This window comes from Phalacrocorax carbo, chromosome 4 (genome assembly GCF_963921805.1).
Source record: "Phalacrocorax carbo chromosome 4, bPhaCar2.1, whole genome shotgun sequence".
NCBI lineage: Eukaryota > Metazoa > Chordata > Aves > Suliformes > Phalacrocoracidae > Phalacrocorax > Phalacrocorax carbo.
This window is the reverse complement of record NC_087516.1, coordinates 3,395,087-3,412,559: the sequence shown is the minus strand read 5'-3', so window position 1 is coordinate 3,412,559 and position 17,473 is coordinate 3,395,087. Positions and strand designations below refer to the sequence as shown.

The 17,473-nt window shown below is 63.9% G+C and overlaps 3 protein-coding genes across 3 annotated transcripts; 1 reads left to right on the top strand and 2 right to left on the bottom strand.

The window, feature by feature from the left end:
* Positions 1-4,710: 4,710 nt before the first annotated feature.
* MRPS26 (mitochondrial ribosomal protein S26) lies at positions 4,711-6,778 on the top strand. The gene is made up of 4 exons (XM_064448866.1): positions 4,711-5,021; positions 5,673-5,810; positions 6,095-6,218; positions 6,550-6,778. The coding sequence occupies exons 1-4, from the start codon at positions 4,741-4,743 to the stop codon at positions 6,679-6,681; spliced, it is 675 nt and encodes a 224-aa protein (XP_064304936.1). The 5' UTR covers positions 4,711-4,740; the 3' UTR covers positions 6,682-6,778.
* A 1,502-nt stretch (positions 6,779-8,280) lies between these two features.
* Positions 8,281-10,358, bottom strand: LOC104041578 (neurophysin 1-like). Its single transcript, XM_064450780.1, has 3 exons — positions 10,218-10,358; positions 8,809-9,013; positions 8,281-8,330 (listed from the first exon to the last, which is right to left on the bottom strand). Exons 1-3 carry the CDS (start codon positions 10,341-10,343, stop codon positions 8,281-8,283), a joined length of 381 nt encoding a protein of 126 aa, XP_064306850.1. The 5' UTR covers positions 10,344-10,358.
* A 2,467-nt stretch (positions 10,359-12,825) lies between these two features.
* On the bottom strand, positions 12,826-14,958 carry LOC135313235 (vasotocin-neurophysin VT). The gene is made up of 3 exons (XM_064450799.1): positions 14,429-14,958; positions 13,726-13,927; positions 12,826-13,077 (listed from the first exon to the last, which is right to left on the bottom strand). Exons 1-3 carry the CDS (start codon positions 14,603-14,605, stop codon positions 12,902-12,904), a joined length of 555 nt encoding a protein of 184 aa, XP_064306869.1. The 5' UTR covers positions 14,606-14,958; the 3' UTR covers positions 12,826-12,901.
* Between the last annotated feature and the right edge of the window lie 2,515 nt (positions 14,959-17,473).

Here is a 17,473-nt window from a genome sequence, read left to right as displayed (position 1 = left end):
GAGATTCCAGATTCGTTTCTCCCGGCATCCCAAGAGCTGCTAAGGCCGTCCGCGGGCACGCTCAAACCTCGGCTGGCTGCTCCGAGCAGCCTGATCTGCCTTTGGCCTTGGTCCTGCCCCGCGCAGGTCGGAGGTTGCTCAGAGCCCTGTCCAACCTGGCCTCGAACACTGCCAGGGCTGGGGCACCCGCAGCTTCTCTCGGCAACCTGGGCCAGTGCCTCACCGCCCTCACAGTGAAGATTTTCTTCCTTAGATCCAGCCTAAATCCACCCTCTCGCAGTTTGAGGCCTCCAGAAAGTCTCCAGACGGTCACTGCTAAAGCGTTTACAGGTTTTTAAAGCCAAGGAGCCCCTTCCCCAGGGCGGGGGATGCTCCTGCCGCCCTCCACACAACCTGAGGGATTTTGTTTTTCCTTTTTCCTCTTTTATTTTTAAAATGGAGGCTCCGTCATGGAGATGGATTCGGGTTATCAGAGCACGAGGCAAAATTAAAAAAAAAAATGCTGATTTTTTGATCGTTCCCCTCCCAAAGAAAAATAGAAGGAAACCCGCCGCTGGCGATGGGCACGCGAAGAGCCCTGAGGGCCGAGAAAGGCCTCGACCCCCCGGGCCTGTGGCTCCTCTGCATTAAAAAAATAATTTAATACGGTTGATTTTAAGTTTTTGTTGTTATAAAGCGGTGCCTGATGAAATATCGCAGTCGGGGAGGGAGGAGGGAGACACACCCCGCACCCTGGTTTACTGGGGGAGCTCCGTCCCCTGCCGCAGGCACTGGGAGAACTGGGTTCGGAGGGGAGGTTTCACCCCGGGGATTTGGGGCTGGGGGGTGCGGGGGGGTGGGAGAAGCCACCCCGTGAGCCGGGATATTGCGTTTTCCAACCTCGTTTTTCCACCCAGGTGGGATTTTCCAGAGGGGTGAGGGCGGCTTGGTGGGGGCATGCAGGCAAGGGGACCCCCCCAGCATCCCAAACTGCCCCCCCAAAACCAACCTCGCTGCTGCTGTCATACCCACGCCACCACCTGGCACCCCCTCGTGAACCCCGACATCGTCACTTCGTGGATAAACTTGAATTTTTAGGGGGGTTTGGGTGAATTCACACTCAGAAATGAACATGCTTATCCCAAAAGAAATGGGGACCAAAATGGGGTAGGGGGGCCCTGTTTGCCCCCCCGCAGCTGCTCCCCGGTGATCCCAATGCGGGGTTTTTTCCCCCCATTTTTGCCTTCCTCCCCGGGGATTTCGGGGCGCAGGGAGCTGCCCTGGCCTTTCCCCCCCGACGCCTGCCGTGGGGCCGTCCTGCCGCCGCGTCCCACCGCAGAGACGGGCGCAGCTGCTGGAGATAATCCGGGCCTGGGTCCCGCCTAAATCCCTCTCCCGGCCTCCGTTGCATGGCTGCGGCCAGCGTCCGGCGCCGATCTGGGGGCGATGAACCTGAAATGGGGGAAAAACGGCAAAATCAGGGCTGGGAGAGGGGGGGAAACTGAGGCGTGGAGGGTTTGGGGTGTGTGTGTCCCTTAAAAAAAGGGATGTCAGGGTGGTGCCGAGGGGATGTGGGGGAAGGAGGCGGTGGTGGGAGGCCGTGGGCGAGGTCACGGTCCCCCGTGGGAGCGGTGACGGAGCCGACGTCACCATCGCCCGACCCTACAAATCGCGGTGCCCGGCGCGGGCTGGCCACTGCTGCAGCCGGCCACTGGCCACCGCCACCACCCAGCCGGCACCCAGGTGAGGCTGCCCGACGCGGGGCCTGGGGGGTGCGCGGGTGGGGGGCACATGGGTGGGTGCTGGGGGCACGCGGGGACCCGGGCGAGTGGCGCTGCTCACGCCGAACAAACCCTCACGGCACCCCCAAGGGTCTGGCCGTGCTGGACCCAAACCCCAGCCGCACCTGTGGGTGCTCAGCCCCTCCATCCCCGCCCCACAAAGCACCCGTGGGTGCTCAGCCCCTCCCTCCCCACCCCACAAAGCACCCGTGGGTGCTCAGCACCTTCCTCCCCACCCTACAGAGCACCCGTGGGTGCTCAGCCCCTCCGGCACCCCCAGCCCCACCTGTGGGTGCTCAGCCCCTCCATCCCCACCCCACAAAGCACCTGTGGGTGCTCAGCCACTCCCTCCCCGCCCCACAGAGCACCCGTGGGTGCTCAGCCCCTCCGGCACCCCCATCCCCATCCCAGCAGCACCCATGGGTGCTCAGCCCCTCCAGCACCCCCAGCCCCACCCCAGCAGCACCTGTGGGTGCTCAGCCACTCCCCACCTCCCTCCCTACCCCACAGAGCACCAAGGGGTGCTCAGCCCCTCCGGCACCCCCAGCCCCACCCCAGCAGCACCCAGGGGTGCTCATACCGTCCATACCCACCCCACATAGCACCCGTGGGTGCTCAGCCCCTCAGGCACCCGCACCCCACCCCAAGCAGCACCTGTGGTGCTGCGCCACCCCAGCCCCCCGGGTGGGTGCCGGTGGGACAGACGCCTCGCCCCACAGCCCCCCATGGCCATGGCACCCCGTGGGTCCCTCCTGCTGCTGCTGCTGCTGCTGCTGCTCGTGCCGGCCCCGGCCCAGCACTGGTCCCACGGCTGGTACCCGGGGGGCAAGCGGGACCTCGCCCCCCCCCCGGCCCGGCAGGTAGGGCCCGCGTCACCCCCCGGGATCACCGCCCCGGATTATCCCCCCGGGATTATCGCCCCCAGATTATCCCCCCCGGGATTATCGCCCCTGGATCACCCCCCCTCTGATTAACTCCCCCAAATTATCCCTCCCCAGGATACCTCCCCACAGAGTTCCCTCCCCCTCGGGTTTATTCCCCCCCCCCGATTATCCGCCCAGGTTATCCTTCCCTAGATTATCTCCCCTCGAATTACACACCCCCCCGGGATTATCCCCCCTCCGTATCTATTCTCCCCACGGAGTTACCCCCCCTCCCCGAGATATGCAGCCCCCAAAATTATTCCTCCCCCCCCCCGTGGTCATCTCCCCCATCAAAGAACCCCCTCCAGAGTTATAACCCCCTCCGGATTATCCCCCCCCCGCGCCGAGTTACCCCCTCGGGTTTATCTCCCACCCCCACGAGTAACCCTCCCCCGGATTAACCCACTCTGCCCGGGTTTATATCCCCCCCCCACCGGCGGTTTCTGTGTGTCGTGTGTGTGTCCCCCTCCCGGGGCTCCGTGTGTGTGTCCCCCCCCACGGGGCTCCGTGTCCCCCCCACGGAGCCGCTCTCCCGCAGATCCCGGCCCCGCTGCGGCGCTGCCGCCCCCCCCCGTGCCCCCCGCGGCGGGAGAAGCCGCTGCTGGTGAGTGGGAGTGGGATCCGTGGGGGGGGGGGCCGTGGGGACACCGCGGGGTGGGACGGTACCAGCTCCGGCCCCCCCGACCCCGGCCCCGCTCCCCACAGGCGGTAGCGCCGCGCCGCGACTGAGCGGCCCCGCCCGACCCCACGCGGGACCGACGGAGCCCACGCGGGACCGAGCCGGCACCGAGCGACCGGCGGGTCCCACGCGGGAAATAAAGAGGGCTCCGGCGGGGGGGAATCCTCGTCCTGAGTGGTGACGGCTGCTGTGGGCGTCGCATGGGGGGGGTCCCGCGTGGGGGTGGGGGTGTGCTGGGGAGCGCCGTGTCCCGTGGGGGATCAAAGGGCCGTGGGGGAGTGTGTCGTGCGGGGGGAGGAGGGGTGTGTGCGGGGGGGGGGGGGGTCCGATGGGAGGGGGTGCGTCCCGTGGAGGGGCCCGTGTCCCACAGGGCTGTGTGTCATGCGGGGATGTAATGATCCACGGGTGCCGTGTCCCGTGGGATGTGCTGTGTCCCCTGGGGGGGTGCCGCCATCTCCCGTGGGGTGCCATGTTCTCTGGGAGGTGCTGTGTCCCGTGGGTGCCACCGTGCCCTGTGGGTGCTGTGTCCCGTGGGGGAATGCCATGTCCCGTGGGAGGTGCTGTGTCCCGTGGGGTCCCCTGTCTCGGGGGGTCCGTGTCTGGGGGAGCTGCCGTGATCCCGTGGGTGCCGCTGTCTCCCGTGGGTGCCGTGTCCCATAGGGCTGTGTGTTGTGCGGGGATGTCATGTCCCGTGGGTGCCATGTCCCGTGGGGCAGTGCCATGTCCCGTGGGCAGTGCCATCTCCCGTGAGTGCTGCTGTCTCCTGTGGGTGCCATGTCCTATGGGCAGCTGTGCCCCGTGAGGGCAGCCGTGTCCCGGGTGGGGTGGGGTGCCATGTCCCATGGGAGGTGCTGTGTCCCGTGGGTACTTTGTCCTGTGGGCAATGACGTCTCCCGTGGGGTGCCGTGTCCCAGGGGGTCCGTGTCTGGGGGAGATGCCGTGTCCTGTGGGTGCTGTGTCCGGGGGGGTCTGTGTCTGGGGAAGGTGTCGTCTCCCGTGGGTGCCGCTGTCTTCCACAGGTGCCATGTCCCACAGGGCTCTGTGTCCTGCAGGGATGTCGTGTCCCGTGGGGCCCGTGTCCCGGGGGAGGTGCCGCTGCCTCCCGTGGGTGCCATGTCCCACAGGGCTCTGTGTCCTGCAGGGATGCCGTGTCCCGGGGGAGGTGCCGCTGCCTCCCGTGGGTGCCATGTCCCACAGGGCTCTGTGTCCTGCAGGGATGCCGTGTCCCGGGGGAGGTGCCGTGCCCCGCGTGGGGAGGGAGGGGGTTCCACCGCCTCCCGTGGGTCCCGCCCCCGCCCCTCCCTCCCTCGCGGCCCCGCCCCTCCCTCCCCGCGGCCCCGCCCCGTGACGCCACGTCCGGCCCCGCCCCGCCCCCGCCATGCTGCCGGCGCTGAGGCGCTGCTGCCCGGGGCCGGCCCTGGGGGTCGCGCTGGGCCCCGCCGCGCTGGGCCCGGGTCCCGCACCGAGCCCCGGCCTCCTCTGGGCCGCGCCCGCCTGGGGGCCGCGGCTGGTCCCGGCGCGGGGCCGCAAGACCCGGCACGACCCTCCCGCCAAGTCCAAGGCGGAGCGGCTGAAGCTGCCGCCTCCCGTCGACCCCGAGGAGCTGCTGGTGGTCACCGAGCGGTACCGGCTGCACCGGCTCGTCCTCAAAGCCCTCCGGTACCGGGGCGGGCGTGGGGCTGCGTGTGGGGCTGCTTATGGGGCAGGGGGCCGGGTGTAGTGCTTCGGGGCTGCTGTGGGGCAGGGGAGGGTTTTAAGGGCTGGTTATGGGGCTGTGGGGCTGGTTGTGGGGCTGCTGTGGGTCAGGCAGCTCGTTATGGGGCTGTGGGGCTGCTGTAGGGCAGGGGAGGGTTGAAGGACTGGCTGTGGCTCTGGGTAGGGGGCCGCTGTGGGACGGGGCTGGTTATGGGGTAGGGGGCTGGGTGTAGGGCTGTGAGGTTGCTGTGGGGCAGGGGAATGTTGGAGGGCTGGCTGTGGCTCGGGGCCGGGGGCCGGTTATGGGGCTGTGGGGTTGCTGTAAGGCAGGGGAGGGTTGGGCTTGCAGCTCTTTGGTGCTGCTGTGGTGCAGGGGTGGGTTGGGAGGCTGCTTGTGGGGCTGGATGTGGCTCTGTGGGGCCGCTGGGAGGGAGAGGGCTGGCTGTGAGGCAGGAGGCCGGTTGGGGGCTGTGGAGAGGGCTGGGGCGTCTGAGGCCGCTTTGGAGCAGGGGCAGCTAGACCCCAGGTTAGTGTGGGGCTGGGACAGCTGTGGGGCAGCCCTGGGAAAGAGACCCCCCCCGGGCAGGAGCTCAGCGGCCTCCCTCGGCTCCGCAGGGCCGAGTTCCGGGCCGAGGTGCTGCAGAAGAAGCGGGAGGCGCTGCTGGCCAGGGAGGACGCGGCGGAGCTGTCGGAGGAGCACCGGCGCCTGATGGCCTGGAACGAGGCAGAGAACGCTCGGCAGCAGGCACGCAGGTCAGCCCGGCCCCCGACGCTTCGACCTTCCCTTGTGCAGAGCTAAATTCAGCATCTGGATCCGTTAGACTCAGGCTTAACTTTTACTGAGACGCTTGGTCTAAATTTTGACTGTTTTTTAAACTAATCTGTTGCGTTTCCGGCGCCTCTCGCTGCTGAGGTGTTCGTTACCGACCCCCGGACAACCCGCGCTCGGTCCCAAGCCTGTGCCGTGCCTCTCGGTGCGGCTCTGTTCGAAAGCTTTCGTGTTTGTCTGTCTTTTTTGCTTCCTTTCCGTGCGGCAGAGAGGAAAGAATCAGGAAAGAAGAGGAAGACCGGAAGAGGCAGAAGCTGCAGGCTGCGGAGAACAGGGCCAGGATAGTGGAGGCTTTCCTGAAGGAGAAGGAGAAGGAGGTTCTCCAGCTGCAGGTGAGAGCGGCCGGCGCTCTGTGAGGGACCCGATGGCAGCCCGTGGGAGCCGCAGGCTTATTTTCCAGCAATTTTCACGTTGGGAGCTGGGAATGCAAGCGTTGGCACCTTCCGGGAGCATTGACAGTGTGTGGAGGTTGAGCTCTGAAAGCAGAGGGTGGGAATAATCCTGAAGGAGAGAGTAAAGGTTTCCTCCCGCCGAGATCCCAGCAGTGCTGGTGGCATCTTGAGGGCCCTCTGAGACCCGCGAGCTCCACCGGCAGCTCCCGTGCTGCCCGGAGCGACTCTTCCACTGACGGGCGTTCAGAGCCGCTTCTTGTCCTTCCTTCAGGAGGAAGCCAAAACGTTCATCACCCCTGAGAACCTGGAGGCGCGGATCGAGGAGTGCCTGGACAACCCTCGCAGCTACAACTTCGCCATCAACAAGGACGGGCAGATCATCAGGCAGACGGGGCTGTCCTAGCGGGCCAGGCTTGGGGGTTTCCCTCCGGGGGCTCCGCTTATGAGCTGGTTCCTCCCTCTTCATGTATAAATCAACCACAGAATTGTTGGAGAAAGCCCGTGGGTCTGGCCGTGGTTCTTCCGAAGGGTTAACGCCTGCAGGAGGGAGGGTCAGGGGGAAACTTGGGATTGTGACGTGCTTTTGGAAGGAAACGAGGCCTGAACGGCCCCGTGGAAAACACTGAGCTGCCACCCTTGGTTGTGGGCAGACAGAATTAATTGTGTCTCTATTTTCTGCTGTGATGGAAGGATCCGTCCTTCCTCCTTGTCTTTTAAACCCGCCTTCGTGCATCCCTTGGTGCAGCTAAATGGGAAGATGGTGCAGAGGGCATCGAAGTGATGCTGGCGTTTTCCTGTCTCCTTTTCCCCCCCCTTCAGCCTTATGTCCTGAGCTGGGCGGGACCCACAAGGCCCATCGAGCCCAGCTCCTGTCCCTGCACAGGACACCCCAAATTCACACCGTGGCTCTGAGGGCCTTGGCCAAGTGCTTCTGGAACATCGCCAGGCTGGTGCCGTGATGCCTCCCTGGGGAGCCTGTGCCAGGGCTCCACCACCCTCTGGGGGAAGGACCTTCTCCTAATGCCCAGCCTAACCCTCCCCTGGCACATCTCCCTGCCATTCCCTCGGGGCCTGGCGTTGGTCACCAGAGAGCAGAGACCAGCCCTGCCCCTCCTCCTGCCCTCGGGAGGGAGCTGCAGAGCGCCATGAGGCTGCCCTCGGCCTCCTCTGCTCCAGCTGAACAGACCAAGGGACTCCAGCCGCTCCTCGTACTGTTTCCCCTCTAAACCCTTCCCCAACTCCGTGGCCTCCTCGGGACACTCTCCAGTACCTTTATACCCTCAATGTCCTGCGGTGCCCAACGCTGCCCACAGCACTCAGGGTGAGGCCGCCCCAGCGCGGGGCAGAGTGGGACAATCCCCCCCTCGCCCGGCTGCGATGCAGGGCTCGGTGCCCCCCAGGGCACGGCTGGCCCTCTGGGCTGCCAGGGCACCCTGATGGCTCGTGTTCAACTTGCCATCAGCCAGAGCCCCCAGGTCCCTGCAGAGCCGCTCCCCAGCCCCTTGTTCCCCAGGCTGTCTGTACGTCTGCCGCCCGGGGCTCAGGCTGTAGGTAATGCTGTAGTTACTCTGGGCGTGCTTTGGCACTTTGGGCTTGTCGTGGCCCTGTGGGTGGAGCCGCGCTCTCAGCTTCCCCCCAGACCCGCTGGTTTTGGGCTGCCCTACGCCAGCTAGGGCTTTGCTGGGGTTCAGCCCAGCTCTGGGCTCAGGTCCCCCCGCCTGCCCTCGCTCGCATAAAACACGAACCATAAGAATCGACCTTAAATCCTTGATTTTTTTTTATCCGTCTTCCTAAAAACAGCTTTTTCTTCCCACCTGAGCCAGCCCCTAAACCAGCCAAGCACACAAAAAAATCAGAGACGTTTTACTTTTCCTGTACAAGTTTTATTTTTAAGATTGTTGCTTAAATCTGAGCCAGACCTTGGCGCTTCTGTTCCCGGCTGGATGCGGGGCTGCTGTGGCGCGGTCCATGAGGGGTCCCGCCGGTCCTTCCCTAGGGCGGCCTAGGCAAACGGCACCTCCTGGTCGCAGGATGAGTCGGCCACGCAGCCATCTGCGCGGGGAGAGAAAGGGGAGAGTGAGGCGGTGTGAACCAGCCCTCGACGCCCCCCAGCCCTGGGGCTCAATACCATGGAGCCGAGCCGGCGCTGGCACTGCGCCCTCCGGCTCCCCCGGAATTGCACTAGGGTCTTGGGTAGGGTCTGCCTTGGGGGGCAGGCTGGTATTTGGGGGATTTTTAGAATGCTGTGATGAAAGGCTGAGGGGGCACAAGGTGCTGCAGGAGCCCCGCTACTCTCTCAACCCCCTAAATTTGGTTGCTCTCTGCTTTCCCCCTTCCCGGAAACCTGCGGGGCTGTGATTGCCTTCCCTGGGGTCGGGATGACACCTGCCCAGGGCAGGATGGCCCTGGCTGTCGGGGAGACGGACGGACAGATGGGACAACGATCATCCCGTGGGCGCCATCCCCTCTCCCGCTGTCACGGCGGGTGACGGGGGCCCTGGGGCGGACGCGGGCCCGGCGCTGCCCTCACCGCTGCTGCAGCAGAGGCCGGGGGCCGCGCAGCTCCCTCCGCTCCCGCCGCAGGGCTTGCGGCCCGACTCGCAGGGTGTTGGCAGGAAGGTTTCCTCCCGGCACCGCAAGGTTTCCGAGGTACCGATGTAACAGCCCAGCTCTTCTCCGCAGCAGATGTTGGGGCCGAAGCAGCGGCCCTTGTTCCTGGGGCCGCAGGGCATGCACTGCTCGGGGAACCACAGTCATAGAACCACAGAGTCATTAAGACCTCTAGGATGATCAAGTCCAACCACCGACCCAACACCCCCCGGCCTCCTAAACCATGTCCCCAAGTGCCACGTCTGCACGGTGTTTGAACCCCCCCAGGGACGGTGACTCCCCTACCTCTCTGGGCAGCCTGTGCCAGGGCCTGACCGCTCTGGCAGGGAAGGCATTTTCCCTCATCTCCAACCTAAACCTCCCCTGACGCAGCCTGAGGCCGTTCCCTCTCGTCCTGTCACTGGTGACTTGGGAGCAGAGACCGACCCCCCCCTCACTCCAGCCCCTCTCAGGCAGCTGCAGAGAGCGAGAAGGGCTCCCCTCAGCCCCCTCTGCTCCAGGCTAAACCCCCCCAGCCCCCTCAGCCGCCCCCCAGCACACTTGTGCTCCAGACCCTGCCCCAGCCCCGCTGCCCTTCTCTGGACACGCTCCAGCCCCTCAAGGCCCTTCTTGTCCTGAGGGGCCCAAACCTGAGCCCAGCATTCGAGGTGGGGCCTCCCCAGGGCCGAGCACAGGGGCCCCATCCCTGCCCGGCCCCTGCTGGCCACCCCAGTGCTGACACAAGCCCGGGGGCTGGTGGCCTCCTTGGCCACCCGGGCACTGCTGGCTCATGCCCAGCCGGCTGTCAGCCAGCACCCCCAGGGCCTTCTCCGCCGGGCACTTCCCAGCCCCTCTGCCCCAGGCCTGGGGCGCTGCCTGGGTTGGTGTGACCCAAGGGCAGGACCCGGCACTGGGCCTTGTTAAACCTCACACAACTGGCCTCGGCCCATGGATCCAGCCTGTCCAGGTCCCTCTGCAGAGCCTTCCTGCCCTCCAGCAGATCAATGCTCCTGCCCAGCTTGGTGTCATCTGCAAACTTACTGAGGGCGCACTTGATCCCCTTGTACAGGTCACGGATAAAGATACTAAGCAAGACCGGCCCCAACACTGAGCCCTGGGGAGCCCCGCTTGTGACCAGATGCCATCTGGATTTAGCCCCGGTCACCACAACTCTCTGGGGAAGAAGCAGGGGGAGTGTTACCCAGGGAAGTGCGCTGGCATTGAACCTTTCCCCTGCTCCTTTCCTCCGTCCTGCCGGCACCTTCCCTGCAGGAGCCCCGGGAAGGCTCGGGGAGGACTGGGAGAAAGAAAGGAGCAGGTTCGGCGGTCTCCCAACCTGCCGGGACGTACCTTCCTGATGTCCATGTCCATGTCCAGGACGGCGCGTTTGCCCCCGATGGGGCAGTTCTGGATGTAGCACGCGGAGGAGAGCGCCAGGAGCCCCAGGAGGCAGACGGCGAGCACCTTGCAGGGCATGGCCGCGGTGTCGGGAAGTTTTCGGCTTCTCATCCCGGCGAGCAGGCGCGTATATATAGTGCCGGCTCCTTGCTTACGCATGCTGGCACCGGCGTCACCCATTTTCCTTAAAAACCACAAGGCATTGCTTTCCACACCGAAGGGCTCTGCTAATAGCCGGAGGTCAAGGACGTGAGGTCAAGGCCAAGGTGTTGGTTTTCTCCTTGCTGATGACTGCAACTGTGGTGGCGACAGAAGCGGGGGTGTGTGTGTGGAGGCTGCGGATGCTGCCCGGGGCTCAAGTCCCTTCTCTGCCGACCCTGGGGGGCTGCTGAGCTGTGCCTCATCACTCCGGGTCCCACTGGGAGCCCTCTGGCGTGGGGCGGGTGGGGAGGAGGGCAGGTGTCTCCATGTCCTGGTGGGATGCATCCACCCAGGAGGAGGGCGAGGGCGGCGGGGGTGGGGCTGTGTGTTGTACTTTCCTCAGCTTCAAATCTCTCCTTCTGGGGAGAAACCAAACCTGGGTCCTCCTCCAGGATGGGAAAGTGGGGTGGGGAATGTGGGGTCTGTCCTTTCCACCCAGCTCTGCCTGGCAGTTTTGGGAAGGTCAACGCTGGGCTCGTCTCGCGCCGGGACAGCGGTGACACCAAGGCCAGCCTTTAGCTTTCATCTAACAGCACCGAGGCAGCCTGGGACCAGCAATCCTCATTGATGAAAGCCTGAAAACACAAATTCTCCCTCATTTCTGCCCTGGAGCAGCACCTGGGGCTTGAACGTGATGCCCTGGACCACGTCACCGGCAGCAAAGGAGCCCCTGGAGAAACAGCCCAAAGGCTGGTGGGATCACGTAGGGGCCGCTCGCCTTCGTTACCACAATTAAGAGCTTCCCAGCTTGAATAAATTCTTTCTGCTGTGGAGAAATCTTGCGTCTAGCGAGACCGTCATCCCGGTCCCTCCCCGGCGCCTGCTTAATTGGGAATTAGGCAGCCCGGAGCCTGAGCGCCGTGACCTCTTCTCGTCCCCTCCAGCCACGCTTCAAAATCTGCCACTTAGCGAGGCCGCGGCGAGGTCCTTGTCCCGGCCGGGGTCAGGCAGCCGTGACTCCGTGTCCCCGGGGACGAGCCACGCACTGGGATCCATGTTAATGGGTTGGAAACGGGGCTCAGCACCTGCCGAGCGATGTCCCAGCAGCTCAGCCCCGGCTGCCGTCCCACCATGGGGCTGGGGAGGGGAAAATCCACCATCCAGGAGCCCCTACGGCCATCCTGGGTGTGCCCGGACCCCCGCGGGCAGGGCTGGGATGTGTCTTGGGGAGAAAAGTGTGAAAAATAACCTCAATTATCATCTCCTGGTGCTTTTTGGGGACCTTGACACCCCGATGCTGAGGCTCCCATCAGCCTGGAGCACCGCCCCGGCCCAGCCACGCATCCCCATTGCCACGGGAGAGGTTGGGGTTCACATTCTGCACCCCGGGCCAGGCTGAGTGCCAAGGCTGGACTTAACAGGCTCATTTCTTCATCCCGGGGGTGTCCAGCTCAGGGTCACCCACCCATAACAGCACTGCTGCTTACCCAGTAGTTTTGGGGTGATTTTGGGGTCTGTCACCACCCCCACCTCCCCAGGGCTGGGAGAAGGTGCTTGTCGCGGGGCCCAGGGTTAATCCTGCTCCCCCTTGGGGGTGCGGGGAGCTGATGTGGGCAGGATGGGGCCCGCTGGCGTGGACAAGCTCCACCTCCCCGGAGGTGCCACCTCCCTCAGGGACATTATAAAGGACGAGCTGTCCCCGGTGCCCTGGCCAGATCCCAGCCCAGAGCGAGCCCGGAGCAGGGACCCCGCAGGGTAAGAGAGGTTGGTAGGGGGTAGGGGACAGGGTTGGGGTAACGTACCCCAAATCTCAGGGCTGATCCTGCCTGTCGGTGTCTGGTGGGGACCAGTTCGGTGAGCGATGGTGGGGGAAAAGAGAAGAGTATGAAGCTGGGAACCCAAATCTTTCCACTCTTGGGGTTTTATCTCTGTGGTTTTCCTTAATTTTTAAATCATTTTTAGTTGATGTAGCTTGATTCCGCCTGCTGGGCTGGTCCCTGAAGGCAACAGGGAACCGAATCTGCCCCAAAGAAGGGTCTTGGCCACGAGATGACATGACGGTGGCACCTCCCGGGGCGCGATGCCCCAGTCTCCAGGGGCTGGGGGTGCTGGGAGGCTCAGCGCCTATGGGTGCTGCTGCGGCTTCTGGGGTGGGACTCGATGGCCGGATCCCCAAGGCCAGCTCTGCCTGATCTTCTTTCCCTTTAGTGCTGCAAGGACAGGGCTAAATCCTGTCCCCAGCCCAGCAAAACCACTGTGGACGGGAGCCCAACCACATGGGGCTGGAAGGGGATTTGGGGAGAGGGAGACGGAGACACAACAAACCCCCCCCCATATCCCCAAGCCCCAGATGGGTCCCCCAGAGCCCCCCTTGCTGCACCCCCAGCGCCCCGGACAAAGCCACCACAGTGCACGAGGACTTTTATTGGGTCTCGTATTTACAAGGCTGGGGTGGGGGGATCGGTGCCGGTGCGGGGGACACCCGGCGCCCCGGCTCAGAGGAGGGGGTGCTTGCCCTGCTGCTGCTGCTGCTGCTGCCGGTTCGCCAAGTGCATCAGCTTGAGGAGCAAATCTCCAGCCGAGCCGTCCAGCACCGTCAGGTTTTTCTCCGCCACCTCCTGAGCCCCGTCGCTGCCCTCGTCCAGGCAGCCGGCGTCCATCGCGCAGGTTTCTGCAACGGAAAGCGAAAAAAAAACCACCACCGTGACGGGATGGGTTTTTTAGGGCCATGAGTGGCTTATTTTCAGGTGGGGGAGAGGTTGGCGGCGGCCGGGGGTGCCCGCAGAGCTCACGCTGCACCGGCGTCCCTCCCGTTAACCGGGGAGCGGGGCCGCTGGGCTTTTTCTGGCACATCGGGGAGGTTGTGTGCGCCTGGCCGGGAAATATCTCCTGCGGCGGCTCGGGAGGGGGCTCCGAGCCCAATCCTTGTCATGGAATCATGGCATGGTTTGGGTTGGGAGGGAGCCTTAGAGGCCACCCAGCCCAACCCCCTGCAGTGAGCAGGGACACCCCCAACCAGACCAGGTCGCTCAGAGCCCCGTCCAGCCTGGCCTTGGGTGTTCCCAGGGATGGGGCATCGACCCCCTCTCGGGGCAACCTGGGCCAGGGTTTCACCACCCTCATCGTAAAACATTTCTTCCTTAGATCCAGTCTAAATCTGCCTGTCCCCATATTATCCCAAAATGGAGACAACACCGCTGCAGCTCCGTGCCTCAGTTTCCCCTTTGGCAGGACCAACCCATGCCGTTGCCATCCCCCCATGGTCCCAAGACACCCCAAACTCTCCTCCGCAGTCCCCCCCCGGCGACCCCCATCTTACCGGCGGTGCAGCAGATGCCAGGTGCGGCGCAGCGGCCGCCGGAGCCGCAGGGCAGCCCGCCGGCCTGGCAGGGTGAAGGCAGGTAGTCTTCCTCGGCGCAGCGCCGTGTCTCGGCCGTGCCCAGGTAACAGCCCAGCTCCGCGCCGCAGCAGATGCCGGGGCCGAAGCAGTTGCCTCTGTTCCCGGGGCCGCAGGGCATGCACTGGGGTGGGGGGGGGGCGGGGTGTCAGATGGAGCCGCTTGAGTCCCTCATACCCCCAGAAAAAGTGGGGTACACCCTGCTTGCACTCCCCTTGAAAACAGCCCCCCCCCCCACTTCGCCAGCCCTGGCAGTGCCACGATGGCACGGGGTGACCTGGCTCATCCCCGCCACCAGCAGTTTTGGGGGCTGCCCACTGCCCCCCCTTGTGTCCTCCCCATCTCTGCTCTGTGGGGGTGCTGTGTCCCCCCATGGGGTGCTCAGCCTGTGGCTGAGCCCAGGCCTGTCCTTGAGGTGACAACAGCATTATGGGGGGTGGGAATGTCACTCATTCCTCCGCCACTGCCCCACCACATGCCCTTGGGCATGTCCCCCAACCTTCCCCAAAACAGGGTGCACCACGCTGCTTGGGGGGCGCGCAGCACAGCCAAGGGTGCCCGCAGGTGGCGGGGAGCCTCTGCACCCCACTAAGCCCCTCTGCCCCCCCAAACCCCCATCCCGTACCTGTCGGAGGGCTGTGTCGGCCAGGGCCCGCTTGCCGCCCCGCGGGCAGTTCTGGATGTAGCAGGCGGAGGACAAGGCGAGGAGGCAGAGGAAGGAGAGGGGCAGCGAAGGCTCTGCCATGACGGAGGGTGCTCGCAGCCGTGCCACGCGTGCCAGGGGAAGCCGCTCGCTTTGCATCTGGCCCCGTGCTGCGCCTGCCGCTATTTATGCCGCTGTCGCCCCTTCCCAGGGGAGGAGGAGGAGGAGGAGGAGGAGGAGGAAGAAAAGGGCTGGGTTGTTTTTTGTTAGTGTTTTTTTTTTTTTTCTTCTGTCATTTCTTTTTTTTCCCCTTTCCCCAAATCACATCCAAGTGAATCTGTAATCGAGGTGATTCAGCGCAGGAGCGCAGCGGCAGCACTCAGGGCTGGTGAATCGGAGCCGCAGCCGCTCCGAGGGGCATGGGCCACCCCAGGGGTGCGGGAGGGGGCACCTGCGGGAGGGAAAGGTGCTCCTGCAGAGGGTGCTGGTTTGGAGCGGGAGTGGTGTGGATTTGGGGGTGGGGAGGGGGGATGCTGGCTGGGAAGGGATGTGGGTTTGGGGAGGGGTGCTTATTTGGGGAGGGTGGCGGGTTTGGAAGGATGCTGGTCCAGGAGGGATCCTGCTGTTTTGGGAGGGGTGCTGGTTTTGGGGGTGGGGCTGGTCTGGGGGTGAGGCTGGTTTGGGGAGGGGGGGGTCTCATTCAGACTATGCTGGTTTGGGAGGGCTGGTTGTTTGGGAGGCTGCTGGTCCGGGGAGGGATGCCAGCTTGGGAGGGATGCTGGTTTCGAGGGTGCTGGTCTGGGAGGGGGTGCTGGAGGGAAGCGACCCGGGGCGGTGGGGGGGTAGTTGGGGCTGAGGGAGAACTCTGGGCTGCACAAAGATGCATCTAAACGGAGGGTCTCAGCGGCAGCGCTGGGGTGCAGAGCAGGACCCCGCCACGGCCCGGCCCAAAGACACCCATTGTTGCCATCCCCACGTGCATCTTCCACCTCTTCTCCAAGAACCAAGGCAGCAGCGAAACCAATGGGGGGGGGGGGGGGTAAGAAGCATCTTTGGGGCTGGCATTGACCCACTTTTTGGCACTCAGAGGGTCCCACCTGCGCTGAGACCTGGCACACTCATGACACCGATCGGCTGTCGGAAACATCAATATAGGGCAAATGGCAGCAATTTCTCCCCCCCCACCCTGGCTCGGTGTAAAATCCCTCCCTGCACCATCCAGCCATGAATAGTCCAGTCACCCCCAGATTCCCCCCCCTTTTCCAGCAGCGCCGAGGGGAATTGGGCCCCTCACGAGCATCAAAGCGCTGGTGCTGGTGCACGGTGATGAAGAGGGGCTTGCCTGGGGGTGCTGGGAGGGAAGGAGGTGGGCAATGGGGGGGAGCACCAGCTGTGCTCCAGCTGCAGGGGTGAATTTCTACCCTTCAGCTCACTCTGAACTCGTTTTTATCCAAAAAAAAGGGGAATTGAGGCAGAAAACCATAAAATATCAGCCTGGGGATCACTTGGGGTGTCTGGAGTGTGGCGGTTCCTGCCCTCGTTGGCAGCCCTCGCTTTCTCACCCTTGTTAGTGTCCCTTTTCTGCTGGATCAGTGACCGGGACGGGCACAGCCGCGGTGGGAGCCGGGGGGCGACAGCAATGCCCTGCGTGGGGAAGGGGCTGCTCCTCTGCTCCAGCAGCCCAGGGGGAACCGTAGGCCCGCTGCGAGCCCCCCTGGCAAAATCAAAATGCTTTGAAACGCAAAGCCAGCGCCGTGCCGGGCTTCGGAGGAGGGGGATGAACCTCCGCCGCCCCAGGGAAACTGAGGCACACAGGGGTAAGGGTGAGCATCTGCTTTGGGCGGTGCTGAGGGGGTCCCAGACTGCTCCCAGCTCCTGCCTTGTGGTTTTGGAGGGATGTGTCAACCCGGGGGGGTGGGGGGGTGGGGTGGCAGTCCTGGTTTTTGGGGGGCTTTTGTGCTTTTTGATGGGTAAAATGAGGGTGACTCCCCCCTGCCCAAAGAGTGGTCAAGCTAACTGCAGCCATTGACCCGGGTCTCCCCGGAACCCGGGGAGCGGCGAGTTCCCAAATCTGCCCCGTGCCCGTCACCGGAGACGCTGAATCACCCACGTGGGGCAGCCGTGGGCAGCTTTAATGACCAATATTAGCAGCATCGGCCACGTTTCCCCAGCCAAACCCATCCCTTCACAGCGGGAGCCTAAAGCCACTTGCGTTGCAGGACCGAGGAGGCTGCGAAAGCCCTCGGCTGGGAAAACTTTTCTTTAAAAGAAACCCAAATGTCAGCTCTAAATTGGGTGTTGCGCGCTCATGCTCCGTCTCTTCATTACTGTATCGTAAAATTACATTAGCCGGGAACGATCTGCATTCAAATGACTCTGTGTCTGGAATGATAACGTGGGAATATGAGATTAAAATGTAATTATGCTCTTTAAAGTCAAGGAAGTTTAATAAAATGTTTTTCCAAGTTGCAGAGGCTCCGCAGTCACAACGCAGAATCACTTACGGAAATCAAGGGTAGGACGAGGTGGGAAAGGGGAGGCGAGGGGGCAAGAAAAAGTGTAGAAAGCATGAAAAGGGGGTTTTGGGGATGAAAATATTGGGGTGACCTGGGGTGAGTCATGGGGGACAATGGAAGGATGACAGGTTTCATGGACAGGTGCTGCTGGAGCATCCTTGCCCAGCAGCGATGCTCTCCGGTCCCTGGCTGTGGCCCCGGGCTGATGCTGGAGCCCCCAACCCGCATCCGGCACCTGCTGATGCTTCGGGGTTACTCAAATCCGAGCTCCAAGTCCCCCAACATCAGCCGCAGGGTCCCTTCGCCGCCTCCCCGGCACCGGATTTGCTCTGCCACGTCCCTGCTCTTCCCCAGGCTCTTCCCGGGGCCCCAGAGGAGCCCCCTTCGTTAGCGCTGATCTCCTAACGACATGCGAGGCGGGCGAGGCGGGCGCCGCGGCATTAATCGGTGGCGTTAGCCGCCTGCTATCTATAACCCAGCTCGCAGAGGAAAGCCCCAAAGGCCTGCCACG